The 14,325-nt window shown below is 49.2% G+C and overlaps 1 protein-coding gene across 1 annotated transcript; it reads right to left on the bottom strand.

Annotated features, from left to right (window-relative positions):
• Positions 1-831: 831 nt before the first annotated feature.
• OTOP3 (otopetrin 3) lies at positions 832-9,719 on the bottom strand. Its single transcript, XM_009094414.4, has 7 exons — positions 9,593-9,719; positions 7,028-7,437; positions 5,778-5,914; positions 4,964-5,022; positions 4,306-4,424; positions 2,558-3,489; positions 832-1,834 (listed from the first exon to the last, which is right to left on the bottom strand). Exons 2-7 carry the CDS (start codon positions 7,410-7,412, stop codon positions 1,664-1,666), a joined length of 1,803 nt encoding a protein of 600 aa, XP_009092662.1. The 5' UTR covers positions 7,413-7,437; positions 9,593-9,719; the 3' UTR covers positions 832-1,663.
• Positions 9,720-14,325: the final 4,606 nt, after the last annotated feature.

Raw genomic sequence — 14,325 nt, 5'->3', positions numbered from 1 at the left:
GTGAGAATTGGAGCTGGTGGGTTCATTCCTGTCCATGCTGATCATGTCTTCAGTCATGTATTCAGTGTTCATTCCAAAGTCACCTGCTTTGTGAAAACTCAGTAACTTAAACCAGTGTTTTATCCATTAAACTGGATGAAATCCAAGTCATGGTTTGCCCACAAAGTGCTATCTCTCCTTGTCCCTAGGCCCCAGGCTGTCAGTCACTACGAAGAAGGTTTGAGGTCAGATCTTAGCATGTATGTCCTGTGGATCCCATGGTACAAACACTGACATGAAAATAATAATTAACTTTATTGGAGCCTAATTTATCCAGCTGTTATTTCTCATGACATTTCTGTTGACATGGGCCCAAATACAAACACTTATTGGGCAAAGTTCATGCTCATGCAATCAGTCTCACTTAGAGTTTTACAGAAAGTAAAACTGCCTGAATGCTGAATCCTCACCGTAACTGTCTTGGGAGATGTTTGCTTTACTAGGGAATCCCCAAAAAACCCCATAAATAGGCTCTAATCCTAAACCCACACTGATCCTGGGATTCACTTATAAAGGAACAGAAGCAATAATGAGAATGCCTTTTGTGCCATGCTTGGGTAAGGGTCATGACAGATTTTGACTGATTATAGAGCAGGCCTGCTCTTAAATCTCATAGAATCCCAGAATGGTTTGGGTTGGAAGGGACCATAAAGCGCATCTGCAATGGACAGGATTTCCTTCCTCTAGGCCAGGTTACTCAGAGCCCCCTCTGAATGTAAGAGCAATTTAAGTGAGTTAACCTTGAGCTCACTGAGTGCAGAGCAGACCCAGAGATTTCACATGACACACATGAAAATTCAATCTCTTTTATTTTGGTTCATCAGGCTCTGGATTTAGGACTCATAGTCACAAGCCCCTTGCTCTCCCACATGCTTTCAAAGCAAGCAGCCTTATGGAACATGTCCTAATGGGTCTTTGATCAGGCACCTCACTGCAGCTGCCTTCCTTTGTGCATGGTGGCCTCGAGAAAGGTTTGTGAGTGTGCAAGGCAGCAGCAAGGGACAGCGTGTTGGGGTGGGGAAAGATTCACAGTGGATGTAGCAGTGGCTTGATCTTGAACTAGCCCTTGTACAAGGATGGGACCTTGGCTAGTCCACACCAGTGATAATATCATCCATGGTGTGTGAAGATCACCACAGTACTTCCCTAGTGATTCCCACCTGAGGCTCTGGGAGTGCCTGTAGGAAGAAGTAGTGTTTATTCTCAGTAAGGCAAGGTCATGTAATAGCTTTTATTTTTCGATTGCTATTGATTTTCTGAATTGGTGTAGGCCAGTCTTCATTGCTTTTGCTGAAGGCTGCCCTTGCATTCTTTTTATCTAGAAGATCTCAATAGGAGTTGTTAAAGTCCCATTTGCTGCCAAACAGCATCCACTGGCAAACTGCTGACTGCATGTGTGATTCCTGAGAGCAGTGAGTTTATGGGCTTTGAGTCTATTCTCTATGGTGGAAAAAGATAATATTAAAGAACCTCTTAAATTCACTGTGATGTTGTACAAGAAGTCCAAGCAGAAGCTGGAGGGAAAAAGTCTTAGAAGCTTTGATATGCATATCTACTGCTTACTGCATCTTTGTTTAGCATCACTGATTCTCCCCAGCCCCTGGGGTGGGGGGTCCAGCTTGGCTCAGGCTGTCACGTAGACCTCCAGGAGCCCCCCGATTGAGTGCATGCGGTAAAACACAGCCAAGGGGAGTCCGAAGTTCACGATCACAAACCAGGTGGAGAAGCCGTAAAATGACCTTTCCATTCCATTCTCAAAGAGGGGGTGAGCCCCAAACGTTGGTATGACCCACAGCTGGAGAAATGTGAGGGAAAGAAACACAAGTCAGAGGATGACAAATTGTCCCCTACTTGCATCCCAATCTCAGCACTGGCTCAAGAGTTGTAGGAATATTTCAGGAGTATCACAGTAGTCTCCTTGCCAGGGAGGAGAAGGAAAATCCCATAGTTATGCTGTTGACTCCTTGCTGTAATTCAAATTCTGTTGAATCCCTGGAAACCTAAAGACAGCCCCATTCTGCCCCAGCCTGCTTCTCTTTCTACAGGGTTTCACTGTTTCCCTGGGCAATGGGTTTTCACTGGATTAAGGCTGCAATGTTGATTCAAGATCCCAGACCTTTATTGAGTGAGTTTCAAGCCTGGAGATTCATGTTTACAGAGACTTAATGCTGGTGCCTGACATTTTCTTTCATGTTTCTCATGAAACCCCCTTAATGAGCCTAGTGGGGCTTTTTTCAGAGGCTAAAGTCTTGGCCAGTAAGGATTTATTAGCTGTCTCCTCCCTGCACCCATGCAACACAGTGATACTTGACTCAAAGGGTAAAAGAGAGACTTTCTAATTATGAGGGTGGGGTATTACCAGCAAAACCAGTCTTGACTTGCCTCACCAGTAGGTTAAGACTTGGTGGGCAAAGGTTTTTTGTTTGGAATACAGGAGAAAGACAAAGAGATCACATCTGTGACACAGCTGACCGTGGCTCAGCCGGAGCTGTGACAGAGCAGAGAGCACAATACTTACTATGATGTTGCACAAAACTAAGAAGAACGAGATCTCCCTCAATACTCTTCTCTTCCAGCTCAGGTGAGAGTAGGTATGGATGTAGGACAGGGAAGCTTTCCGGATCTCCTGTCCCAGCTCCAGCATGCTGATTCGTCTCTGGCTGTTAGCTTCTTGATTCTGCTCTTCCTTAGTGTCTTCCTCCTTGCCAGGAGGTGTCTGGCTGTGCTCCTGTTTGCTGCTCAGTGTGGTCTCCTCTTCCCCAGGCAGCTCTGCAGCCACCGTGTACTGCTCGGAGCGTGCAGCATGTTTGGGCTCAGCTGCTGCTACAACGTGCCGCCGGTGGAGCCCATCGATGACAAAAACATTTTGCGTGATGTTCTGAAAGATGAGGAGGACAGAGTAGGCCATGGCGAGGCTGTTTAGCATGCTCCTGGCATTGGTGGCCATCAGGGCCACAACGGAGAAGTAGGACACGCAGATTTGGCCGAGGGATGCCCCCATCAGCAGAACCACGTCCAGGCTGCGGGTTGGGTTCTTCACCGTGTCCAGCTCCTTTTTTTCCAAGGCATGGATGATTGTCCCAATCACTGCACCCGCACACATCAGGGGCAGGAGCACAATATAGTAGGAATAATAGATCACAAAGGCGTGGCGGCTGGGGTCTAAGCTGGTGGCCTGGATCTGGTATATCATGAAGATACAAGCCCCGATGATTACAGCACTGGCGCCCAGCACTGGCCCAAAGACCACCCCGTGGAGCTTGAATTTGGGCTTGGTATCCAGGTTGTGGTGGTGGCTGATGCGTCTCCCCACATTCTTCCACATGACGTAGAGCATGGAGCAGCAGATCAGGCAGTACTCAGTGTTGAAAGGGTAGAGCAGGATGTAGCCCTTCTGGAAGATTCTGCAGACAGTCGTGTTTGGGCATATGCACAAGACAGTCTCATTACCTGGAGCATGAGAAGAGGAAGGTGACAATTGAGAGAGAGATGACCTGGATGTCACAGCTGTCTTTGGGAGTTTCTTGAGTGCAGGCAGAACATGTGTGTCTGTGCCTCAGAAAGAGGGATCACAAGAAAGTTATATGGCTACTGCTCAGTCCTAAAGGATATGAGGATTCAGAATAACACAGCTTAGCTAGTGTCTTTTTCTACCTATGGTCAACACCACAGGTGCTGGATGAGAGACTCCTCTTCCTTCACAACAAAGCCTTCTCTATTTCTCCCCCTGGAATATAAGATTCCCCTTTCTTCCGCTATATGCTCAGAAAGAAGACCACAGCAATTACATGAGCCTCTTCTAGTCTGGCAATCCTGTGCTTGCAGTTAATAGGAAAAAGTGAGCAAAAATGGTAATTTATGGTGAGCTTTTCCTTTCCTAGACCTCAGTTTCAGGGTTTCATAGCAGATCCCCTCCCTCCAGGTGAAGATCTCCCCTTGCAGCCCATTTCCTCGAGACAACCTCCAATAAGAGGGAAGTTGCAGCATTTGGGGGAAGTGGAGACATCTGAATCACTGAGACCCAGAGGCTCCCCAGAGAAGTGCCCCAGCACCAAGCCTGACAGAGTTCAGGAAGCATTTGGACAATACTCTGGGGCACACGGTGGACTACTTGGGGATCGTCTTGTACAGGGCCAAGAACTGGACTTGCTGATCCTTGTGGGTCCCTTCCAGCTTAATATATTCTGTAGTTCTGTGAAAGGCTGTTTTCCTACAAGTCACCTGTGGCAGCCAAACACCAGTGGGGATGGGAAGGAGGAGCCTTGCCTGAGAATCGCCGCTCCACCTCGCGCAGCTGAGACTCAATCTCCATGTGGAGGGTGTCGTTGGTCACAGCCAGGAGCCAGACAAGAAAGTTGGTGGCTATGGTGACCATCAGCCCACACCTGGGAGGAGACACAGGACTTGTACAATGTCTGGAGATGTTTCACAGTCAGTGTGTCCTTCCCCTCTCGCTGGGCCATGCACAGATTTGTGCACGCTCTACCTGAGGCCCGTGGAGTGTGGCTTTGCATAAACACACCTGAGCATATTCCCACTTGCCATTTACAAAGGAGCAGGGCAGGTGGTGCCTGGTGAAAGTGGCCTCAGCTGAGACATCTCCCAGAAACAGGCATGGGGAGACCCCCCCCCTTCATCCTCCAGTCTGTGAGCTGGTCCCTGAGACAGGCAGCAGGAAGACGTTTGGAAGGAAGGAAGAAGCTTTGCAGCATCCCACGGCACAAAGGAAAGCTGAAGGGAGCTGGTGAGCTCAGTTCAGTAGAGGGAGGATGGGTCTGAACAATGCATAGTTTGGTTCTTAAAATATAGGGTCTGTGTAGGATCAGATGCATACATTTCTAGCAGGAATCATAATGGACATCACAGACAGAAAGGAAAAGTTTCTTTAGAGCACTAGAAGGCATTTTTTGTCCTAGTTTTTTACCTGGTGAAGTTGTGCTGGACTTGAATGCAGTCCTTAGAGTGATGCCACAGAAAGTAAGCCTGCAAGTGGAGAAAAATAACACCGTGCGCAGGGTGAAGTTAGCAGCTGGGGGCACACATGGTAGAAAGAAACAGGTAGACAAGAAAGTACAGGTCCAAGCAGGAGCAAACCTGCCTGTGTGCAAGGGTGCAGGGACATGTGTGCACCTGCACCCCGGTGCTGAGGCAGCTGCTGGCATCCTTGGGTAAGGGCAGCTTTTATGTGTGACTGCACTGAATGCACATCCTGGAGCTCTGTGTTCCTCTGTCCTGGTCATGTGGGTATTTACTGCTGAGGTGGGAATTAGTTTACTTTTCAAATATGGCTTTGGGTCTGTAAAGAAGAAGGCTGGTGTTGAATAACAAGGTGAAAATGGTGTGAGATATCTTTGTGTGCAAAGGACTTTGTTGGGTGGATGGACTGGCAAATACAAAGAGGAGCTGAGGCACAGACTGGTGCAAAGATATCTCTGGCAAAATGTGAAATTTCCTCTCCTCTCTCCTTACTTTGTTTCAAAGCAAATTCCTCTGGATCCTATGGTATGTCAGGAAATTCTAGGGTAATTTTTGAATCTTTCTCCCTGTCTCTCTACATGGCACACAGGGAGTGCAGGTAGCATTTGAAGTGGTGTGTGATGCTTTAATGCTTTCCGTGCTCAAAAGAATGCCCCATGTTCATTCACTTTCCCACACCTCCCAGCTTCCCCCCAGCCCTGGGGTTCCCAGGAATGGGACAGAGAAAGTAAACAAGCTTACAGAAGGGTAAGGTGCAGTACCTGAGTGCAAATAAAAAGGATTCCAATGACGGGGAACAAAATTTCCACCTTGGATTTGCACTGGACGAGGACTGAGCTGTAGCCAATCTGAAACACATTCAGGAGGACGCTGCAACTGCCAAACAGCAGCACTGACCCTGCACAAAGAGCAAAGGACCAGTAAATAAACCAGATGTATGTGTGTAGCATCTGAGCTTGTCTGGTGATAGGAGGCCTTTTGTTTCTTGGAATTGTGTGGAGCTGGCAGTCTTTCTCCTGGAATTCTCATGATTTTAGAAGAGGGCAGAGGAGAACCTTATTCCCAAACCTGATTGTATGCTTTGACTGGTTAAAGGTGCTAGGAAAATGCAAGGTATTTTCTTGTGCTTGGATGCAAGGTGGGGATGGGGTTTTTGGGCTTTTCTGTACAATCTGAAATGATAGGGGTAAGTTAATGGTGGATCAGGCTTTCTGCCTTGTGGAGGAAACCTGAGATGACCACAGGTCTGCTAAGGCTTGTAGCAGTCCCATCTGCAGAAGCTGGAACCCTTGAATTGTTTCTGCCTTTTGCCTTGGACACGTCTCTGCAGCTTTAGGTACTCAAGTACCTTACAGCTTCCTTCAATTGATTCTCCACGCTTAGTTAGCAAGACAGTGCCTAATTAAAAACTCCATGATAGACCAGAGGCAGGGCTGCTGTGAGAACAGTAATTTCTCAAAGTGGGACAAATACTGAAGGGAAAATCTTCCAGGAAAGAAGAGACCCAGAGGCTTCCCAGAGAAGCCAGGAAAGCCTGGGTGTCACTGGGGTGTGACTCAATGGGTACGAATCCTTCCCTGGCAACAAGGCTGTGGTGATGTTAAATGAGGATGATGGAGACATAGGGCCACTAGTGCTCTCGGATGATAAACACAGTGATTCTCCTCTCAGTTTTCAAAGTGCTCCTGCCCAAAACCTTTCCTATGGTTTTCCCATGGTGCTCAGTTGCTGTCCCAGAAAGGGCTTATGCCTGGATTTCTCTTTGTGAAGGGACCAGAGAGCAAACTTTGACTAGAGGCTGAAGGGAAGCCGAGTTTCAGGCTTTCCTGGCTGCTCGGGTTCCACTCTGTGGCACCCACTGTGCCCATCAGCCTGACAGGAACTGGGAGGTTCCCAATGCCCTAACTGCATATTCTACGGCTTCTAGCTCTTATAGTAACAGGGGAAGAATTTCTTTGCCTTCCAAGTCTTTGGAAGAAGGCATGAGAGAAGGAACAAAAGCAGAACTTACCCCTAACCCAGATAGCTCCGGCGTGGGTGTCCCGGTAGAGCACCGCATGTGGCTGCCGGCTGGTGCCCACCAGGTAGTAAATAATCCAGAACAGGCACAAGACCTTGAGGATAGAGAGGAAGATCCAGACGTCTGCCAGAGTGATGGCCACATTGTTGAAGATCATGCTGCTGATGAAGGCGCTGCCCAGAAACACCACATTCATGGCCAGCAGCCCTGAGAAGAGCTGCCCAGCCTTCTGAGCTTGCTGGTCCCGCTGCTGCACCGAAGAGCAGTGACGGTACAGCCAGAACTTCTCATAGTGGATAATGGAGGTGTCTGTTGGGACTGATGTTGACCTGCTCTTGCAGTGGTGACAGGGCCTGGAAGCTTTCTTGTCAGACATGGCTCATATGCCTGGGGATCACTTGCTGCATTGAAAAGAGGGGAGGTTTAAAGGGGGGATGTGCTGAGATGGGAGGTGGTATGCTCTGCTGTGAAGGCCACTTCACTGTGACCTCCCTTCCTTGCTTTGCAGCTTTTCCTTCCTTCTCCAGAAGCTGGATGAAGGGGAAAAGGAGATTGGTTTTTAGCCCAGGTTAGGCATCAAAAATTCCCCAGTGGACAGAGTCATTGCAGGGCACTGGGGAAAGGCCCTTCTGCCAAAACCTGTCCAGAGACACAGGATTAAAGTGGGTGTCTGATATCTCTACCTGCCCCACCACTACCAGGAGCTGCTGGGACCAGATGTGACCAAACCATTCCCACCCTCACCTTTCACAGCTTCTCCAGCCCTGGGTTCAGGTTTTCTCCTTACCCTTTGTTGCTGTAAGATTAGCTGTAAATGAAGAGCAAGCTTAGACCTGCTCTGAAATTCAGAGCCATTTTGATTTTCAGTTGATGGGTCCAACCTCTTCCTTTTGTTTTTGGGCTCTGAGAGTTACAAGCTCCTTGAATGGTCACACAAATTGTAGCAGAGTTGGAGAGAATAAACAAAGGATCTGTAAAGCTTGGAATAAGCTGCTGGGAGAAGATCCAAACTCCCACCCAGGTGGGCTGAGACTGGGAAACAATCAGTACCTGTTTTTCTTTCCTTTTCCTCTTGAAGCACAAGGCCGTGAGGACACTGACACAGAGGAGCGCGAGGGCTTGGCCCAAATAGACAGTTACAGGGGAGCTTTCCCATCCATATTTTGGTAAAATCTTGGTAGGACTGTACTGCTCTTGAGAGGGAAATCTTGCTCACAGAAAGCAATCAGCCTCTCTACAGATTTGGTACATGGAAAGATGCTTCCATTCCAGGCCGTGGCTCTGGTTGTAGTGAAGTGTTGAGGTTTGATTTTATTTTATTGATTCCTTGTTAAGTGTTTAGTTCTGTCGTACCCCCCTGTTCTCCCCGAGTTGGTTTGCCCCTGGGTTTTACCCTCCCTCAAAGCTGTCCCTCATGCCATTCCCTGCCCCTTGTTCCAGCTCTTTCCCTGCCTGTCAAGGCAACCGCGCCCCATTTGTTCCTGAACCTTCTGTGCCACTCAAAGCTCAGGCCAGTCTGTGTCTGTAACACCGCTTTGGAATTATTCTACTTCTGGAAGCCTCATGTGCCCATGTGAACCATCCTCTCCACCCTCCTACCCCAACTGGCCCCAGACACTTGATGTAATCCCCTCACTTCTTCCCTGAGGATTCCCTATTAGTTACCTGTTTGTGTCCACCCCCTGACTTGTATCTGAACAAAATCCCTTGCACAATACAGCCAGGGGCTTTTTGTCCTGCTCCCTTCTCCTGGAATAAATTGTTCCTTGTGGAACCTCGAGATGGAGAGCCTTTTCCTTTCTCCTCTGCCTGGTGCCTGTCATGGTTCGTGTCTGGCACCGTAGAGCAAGTGGCTCTAAAGGTTGTGCCTCTGGTAAATCACCATCCCGAGGCAGTTCCCCTGGCGCTGGGAACTGGCTTGGGATGCTTCTGGCCTGGCGCTGAAGCCCTAAAAGTTAGCTCGAGTTTTGGCAGTCACTGCAGTGAACGGTGGCTGGAGTGCAAAAAAAGCCCCCTGAGGTGTGTTTGAGAGAGGGGGGAACCTTAAACATTCTGTGATAGGTAGTCTTGGGGAGAAATTGTTTGAGTAGGGATTGAAATTTAGTGTTTCCATTTTCTTTTGCATGTGCACAGAAGTGCTCTATTTGGCCTTGTCCCTGGGACTCTGAGGTGAGCTGATCCACTGGGTTTTGTGACTGGCAGCAGGGATTCAGCATTTCTCTCTAAATTGGTGAGTTTAGAGTGTCCGGACCTCTCCATGGAAGGAGAAGATTAATTTGTGTGTCCTAGGATGAGCCCCCAAGCCCCTGAGTTCCTTGGCATGTCTCTTGGTGGAGATTCCAAAATTCTCCTAACTTGGTAGCAGAGGGGCAAACTCCCTCTTCTAGGGCCATAACTCTTCTGCTCCAAAGGGAGCTTAGAGCCCATTAAATCAGCAGGAACCCCATTCAGGCTGCACCAAGAGGTACCCAGTGCCCAGACAGGACTGCACACAGAGGAACCCAAGCCCTTGACCCCGTAGCTGTGCTGTGGGGAGCAGCCAAGCCCAGCCCTTACCTGCCTGCAGTCTCTGCTGCCTGAGGAGCTGGCCCTGCCTTGGGTGCAGCCGATTTCAAGCCGGTGGCTGGAATGCCACCAGGATGGCCAGGAGCCTCTGACAGCCCAAGGTGCAGACAGGAGCCGTCAGGGCTGCTCCTCACTAAATGCAGCCTTTGCTTCCAGCCCATTGATTTATTTTCTTTCCACCTTGTTTACTTTGTGTCTATTATTGTCATTTCATTAATTACTCAGTGGGAAGCTCTCAGATCTGCCACAGGCAGCCAATGGGGAGCAGCTCTTTTATGCACCTGCTGGGTTGCCTCACACCAACAGGCTCGGCGCAGGATCTGCCAACTGGTAAAACCACAAATGGTGGTGACTAATTTGTGCCATGGCTCAGGCAGGTGTATTAGCTAATCTCCTGGCACAGGCTTGTGTTGGGAGTGCTTACCCACACTGCCTTGGCCAAAATCCACTTGAGTTCCCCACTCCCTAGTTTTTAAGTAGATCCTAAGATTTTTTTCCCTCACATATACGATTTCTTTTTGCTTTTATCCAGGGCACACATCTTACCCAAAAGGTAAAGCTCGCAGTCCACCTCTGCACTTGGTGCAGGAATGACACCAGTTTGATGCATTTTTGGCAGATAGGTGCTGCTTTTGAGGGTGATAACTACAACCTACTAATGCCGATTTCAGAGTGACACCCACATGTGCCAGCCTCACAGTCTTCGCCAAGTGTGGTCAGGGTTGCTTTAGGTCCAAGCTGAGCTGTTCTTGATCCCTCTCCTTTTGCAGAACAAACTAATTCTTGCTTGGGACTCTGTGATGAGCTGATGCCCCAGGTTTTGTGGCTGGCAGGAGGGATTCAGCATTTCTGAGCTGGTGAGTTTAGAAGGTCCATCAGGAGAGGATGGACCTCTCCTTGGCAGGAGAGGACTTATTTGTGTGTCCCAGGATGAACCCCCAAGCCCTGAGGTCCTTACAGCTAGCAAAGGCATGAGCTGGGAGTTCAGAGCCATGAAATAATTCCCAAGAAGCTGATTAGGGGTAGGAGTGGTTGGGGGAGCACAGGTTATCGTGTGTGGGGATGTGACGAAAGGGATGGAAAACAAGGCTGAAAGGGCCCCATTTCTCCTGGGTGAGAACACCCAGTGTGTGCTGGTGCAGCTATTGTTTGATGTCTGCCTGCAAAAGGTCATGTTTAATGTCTGACCAAGCCTTTGCACTGATGTGGTGGAGCCCAGGTGCTCCAGTCTGGGCAGGTGTTCATGAATATCCATGGCTGGATTTGTTCTGCGTTGCCCCAAAGCATCAGCATCTCCAGCCTGTCTGGACAGCCTACTTGGATGTCCTTGCTTTCATGTTTTGAGATCCCCTGAGTGCAATTGAGCTCTTTCAGGGGCCTGACTCTTTTCCAGAATCTGTTCAGCAGGGAACTGGGATAGCAGGGAACTGGGATATCCCAAGAACCATTTGGTGGCCTCTCTTAGACAAAGCCAACTATTTCTGTGCAAGTCATTAACAAATCTGCTCTTTTTCAGTGCTGTGATCCTAAATTGGGATAGCCATACAGAAGTAGGAAATGGAGGCCATGAGTCCAAATGTTTGGCTGAAATTGGAGGTTTTTCCTTCAAAGACGGGTCTGAAATAAAATGCTGGTGCCTGCTGTGCTTCAGTAGTTTTGTTAATGGGACTGGGCATCTGTGTTGCAAAGATGAGGCATCCTTCCTAGCCTGACTTGCCCTATCTTGGCTTTGGAGCTGAAATTGAACCCAGAAGAGTTTTAAAGCCCTGGGAGATGGGTTAATCCTCCTTAGTTGGAGCTTAATTTGAAGAAGAGCAGCTGTTTTACTGAAATGTATTGACACAAGTTTAACTAAATCATTAAGTAAGCAAGCGTGCGGGAAAGGAGAAGGTGAGTCCGACTCACTGGATCGATCACAGGAATCACTGCCCCGGAGAAGCTGCCTTTGCTCACAGGCTGGGAGAAAGCTGCTAAACGTTAGGAGCGATGTTTGCCCCCCTGCTATCAGCAGTGTGCTTATTAATGGTGATATCTGTGCACTCAGCAGTGATAACAGCCAGGCCAGGCCCAGCAGGTCTGTAAACAGGGCCTGGGAGGAAGGAGCTCCGTGCCCCGCCGCTGTGTTTGCCCAAAGGCCACCTGAGGAACGCGAGGCTCCTCACATCTCCCCGGCCGGCCCACGCCCTTCCTTTGGCACTGATAACCACGGTGGTGACGTCTCCTTGGGGCTGGGAGTGAGAGACTTCTGGGGTGACTGCAAAGAGCAGCTTCATCCAGTGTGGGTGAGGGTGAGCTGTGCTGCACTGCCCAGCTCTGCCCTCCATCCCCTCCAATGGCTTCTGGGGTTATGGCCTGGCTCTGCTTGTGAGTGTGTCTCTATCTTCCCTGCTGGCTCTTGGTACAGGTCCTTTTGACCTCCTGCCTGCACTGAGTTCCTCCTCACTGCTAAGGACCACAGGGAAATGCCTCCTCTGCCATCACCTCCTGACTTGGCTCTCAGCACACCGCTGGAGCTGGTCCTGCTCACAGACACCTTGTGCTGCAATCCCATCCCTCATCTCCAGCCTTGTGACCTTCTCAATCCATCCACTTTCCATCTACTGCACTGACAGATAATAATTAACTTGGATTCCTCCCGTCTTGGACACACCTCAGAGCAAACCACCCAGATAAATAATGGTGTTTTGTTTTGTTTTTTTTTCCCTAATAAAACAAATCTCGCCCTCAAATAACAGGTGATTAAGAAGAGGAGGGGATGCAAAACCCAGGTAGGGGTGGGATGATGCCTCAGGCCTGACCCTGGCTATGGCCCTCCTTGCTCTTTTCTGAGCAATGATTTTTATCATCTCTTGCTCTTCCTCTCTTCCCTCTCTTGCTGCTCACCCTTGCTGGCTCTGGCACCGTTTCCCTCAGGCCAGGGTCTGAATTGAGACTCTTTTGACTCTCACACAGTGTCTCAGGTCTTGGGACTGGAGCTCCTGAGCTCAAGCAGTGCTGAGCTCTTAACCCTGCCAACCCCTGGAGAGTGATTTTTATTTTTGGGGTTTGGGGTTCCACCAAACCTCTGCAGCACAGCTGGTGCTCAAGTCCCTGGTAGGCCAAAGTGGATTTTATATCAAAGTGGGTGAATCTGGAAGCCCCTGGGAGGACCTGGTGCACCCCAGGGCAGCCCACTGCTTTCCTGTAGCTCTTCATTTGCAGCGACTGCCATTTAAACAGTCACCCTGAGGCAAATCTCTGTCCTGGCTCCCCATCCCTTAATGGGAATGGAATCCCTGCTCCATAAGGATGCTCTGGCAGGAGCAGTTAGCAAGATGCTGCTTTTGGCCTTGGGGGCCGGCCTTGTTCTCTGCTCTGGCAGGCTCTCTTCTCAGCCAGCTCCTGTGCCTCAGTTTCCCTCCTTCCAGGCATGGAAGATGGAGCTACCAGCAGTGCTTTTCTGCAGGGATCTGACATGAGGATGTGTGTACAAAGGGCCAAGCATGATCCCTTCCATAACTTGGGTACTCTGTGTTTGTGGTGTTCTCCCCTTCCACCAAACCCTCCATCAAGAAGATGCATCCTGCTCTTTAACTGGGTTGTGAGGAGCTGTGCCCCATCTCTCAGGGGGAAGGGGCAGTGATGGAGCAGCCAGCAGCAGTCAGCTGTGTCTCCTGCCAGAGAGGAACTCCAAGGTAAGGCATAGATTTGTGCACTTAGGATGTGGCAGTGCCTGCTCCAGGACTGTGCCTGGGTTTGGGTGACACGCCTGGGAGACTGAATGTGCCAAGGAATTGCCCAGAACATTTGGATGATTCTCCATCAGCCCTGGAACACACCCCTTTGCATAGTAACTATGAGCTGACACCTCCTGCTGTCCTTGAGCACACAAGAGGGCTTACAGCAGAGTTTTCAGGGTTTAGATTTTTAGGCGGCTTCTTTTTTTTCTTCTTCACATTTGTGCTCACTTTCCCTCTGGCTATATATATATATCCCCCTATATTTATAAACCCCCTTTTTTGGTATATAGCTGGGGTTCACTAGTTCTTTCCCAATCTACTGCTTTTCCCAAGATATGTGTTTGTGGCTGGAGGGCAGAAGAATAATTCAGCCCTTGGCTGGAATCCCCTGTCATCCCTGTGCTTGCAGCCTGGAGATACCTCAGGGATCCTTATGGAGCCTGTTGGTTTATCCCAATAGGACTGTGGTTGAATGTTGTGGTTCCAGCTGATGCACCACCCTGAAGAAGTTGATTTGGAATTATTGCCTGTATCAGAGCTGCTTGAGTTGTTGGGGGTTCTCCTGACATCCATCCTGAATCTGTTTGGCCCCAGAAGTGCCCCTACAACAGTTGTCCAGAAGAAAAGAGTGTGTCCTGCTGCACCCATTCCTGGGAACCTGTGAGCAGGAACCAGCAAGAGCATGTAGGAGGAAACCTAGTGTGCCTACTGGGAACAGATTGGGTGATTAAAAGTGTTTTCTGCCCCTGTGTGTGCTCAGCAGCTTGGGCTCAAACAATGTGTGGAGCTGTAAGTAGGACTGACGTCTGCACTGTTTGCGTCTCTTTTCTGACTTAATTTCAGCTGCAGGAGCCACAGAATAATGAGGCTTTTGTTTTAGGAAAGGTAAGGTTTCTAGAGGAAGATTTTATCTTTACCTGATCAACGGTAAAAATAGAACCAGGCCTTTGCAGGGTCAGTTGGGCTTGGGAAGACTCCCAGGCTGGTGAGGGAAAGGACTGGCCC

This window comes from Serinus canaria, chromosome 18 (genome assembly GCF_022539315.1).
Source record: "Serinus canaria isolate serCan28SL12 chromosome 18, serCan2020, whole genome shotgun sequence".
Taxonomy (NCBI): domain Eukaryota; kingdom Metazoa; phylum Chordata; class Aves; order Passeriformes; family Fringillidae; genus Serinus; species Serinus canaria.
Note: the sequence above shows the minus strand (reverse complement) of the source record. Positions and strands in the feature narration are given on the sequence as shown.

Coding starts and splice junctions, on each gene's coding strand:
- OTOP3 (XM_009094414.4), bottom strand. CDS start 7,412: ATGTCTGACAAGAAAGCTTCCAGGCCCTGTCACCACTGCAAGAGCAGG. Junction 5,023..5,777: donor TCCTTTTTATTTGCACTCAG/GTACTGCACCTT, acceptor CTCCACTTGCAG/GCTTACTTTCTGTGGCATCA. Junction 3,490..4,305: donor GGTGGAGCGGCGATTCTCAG/GCAAGGCTCCTC, acceptor CTCATGCTCCAG/GTAATGAGACTGTCTTGTGC.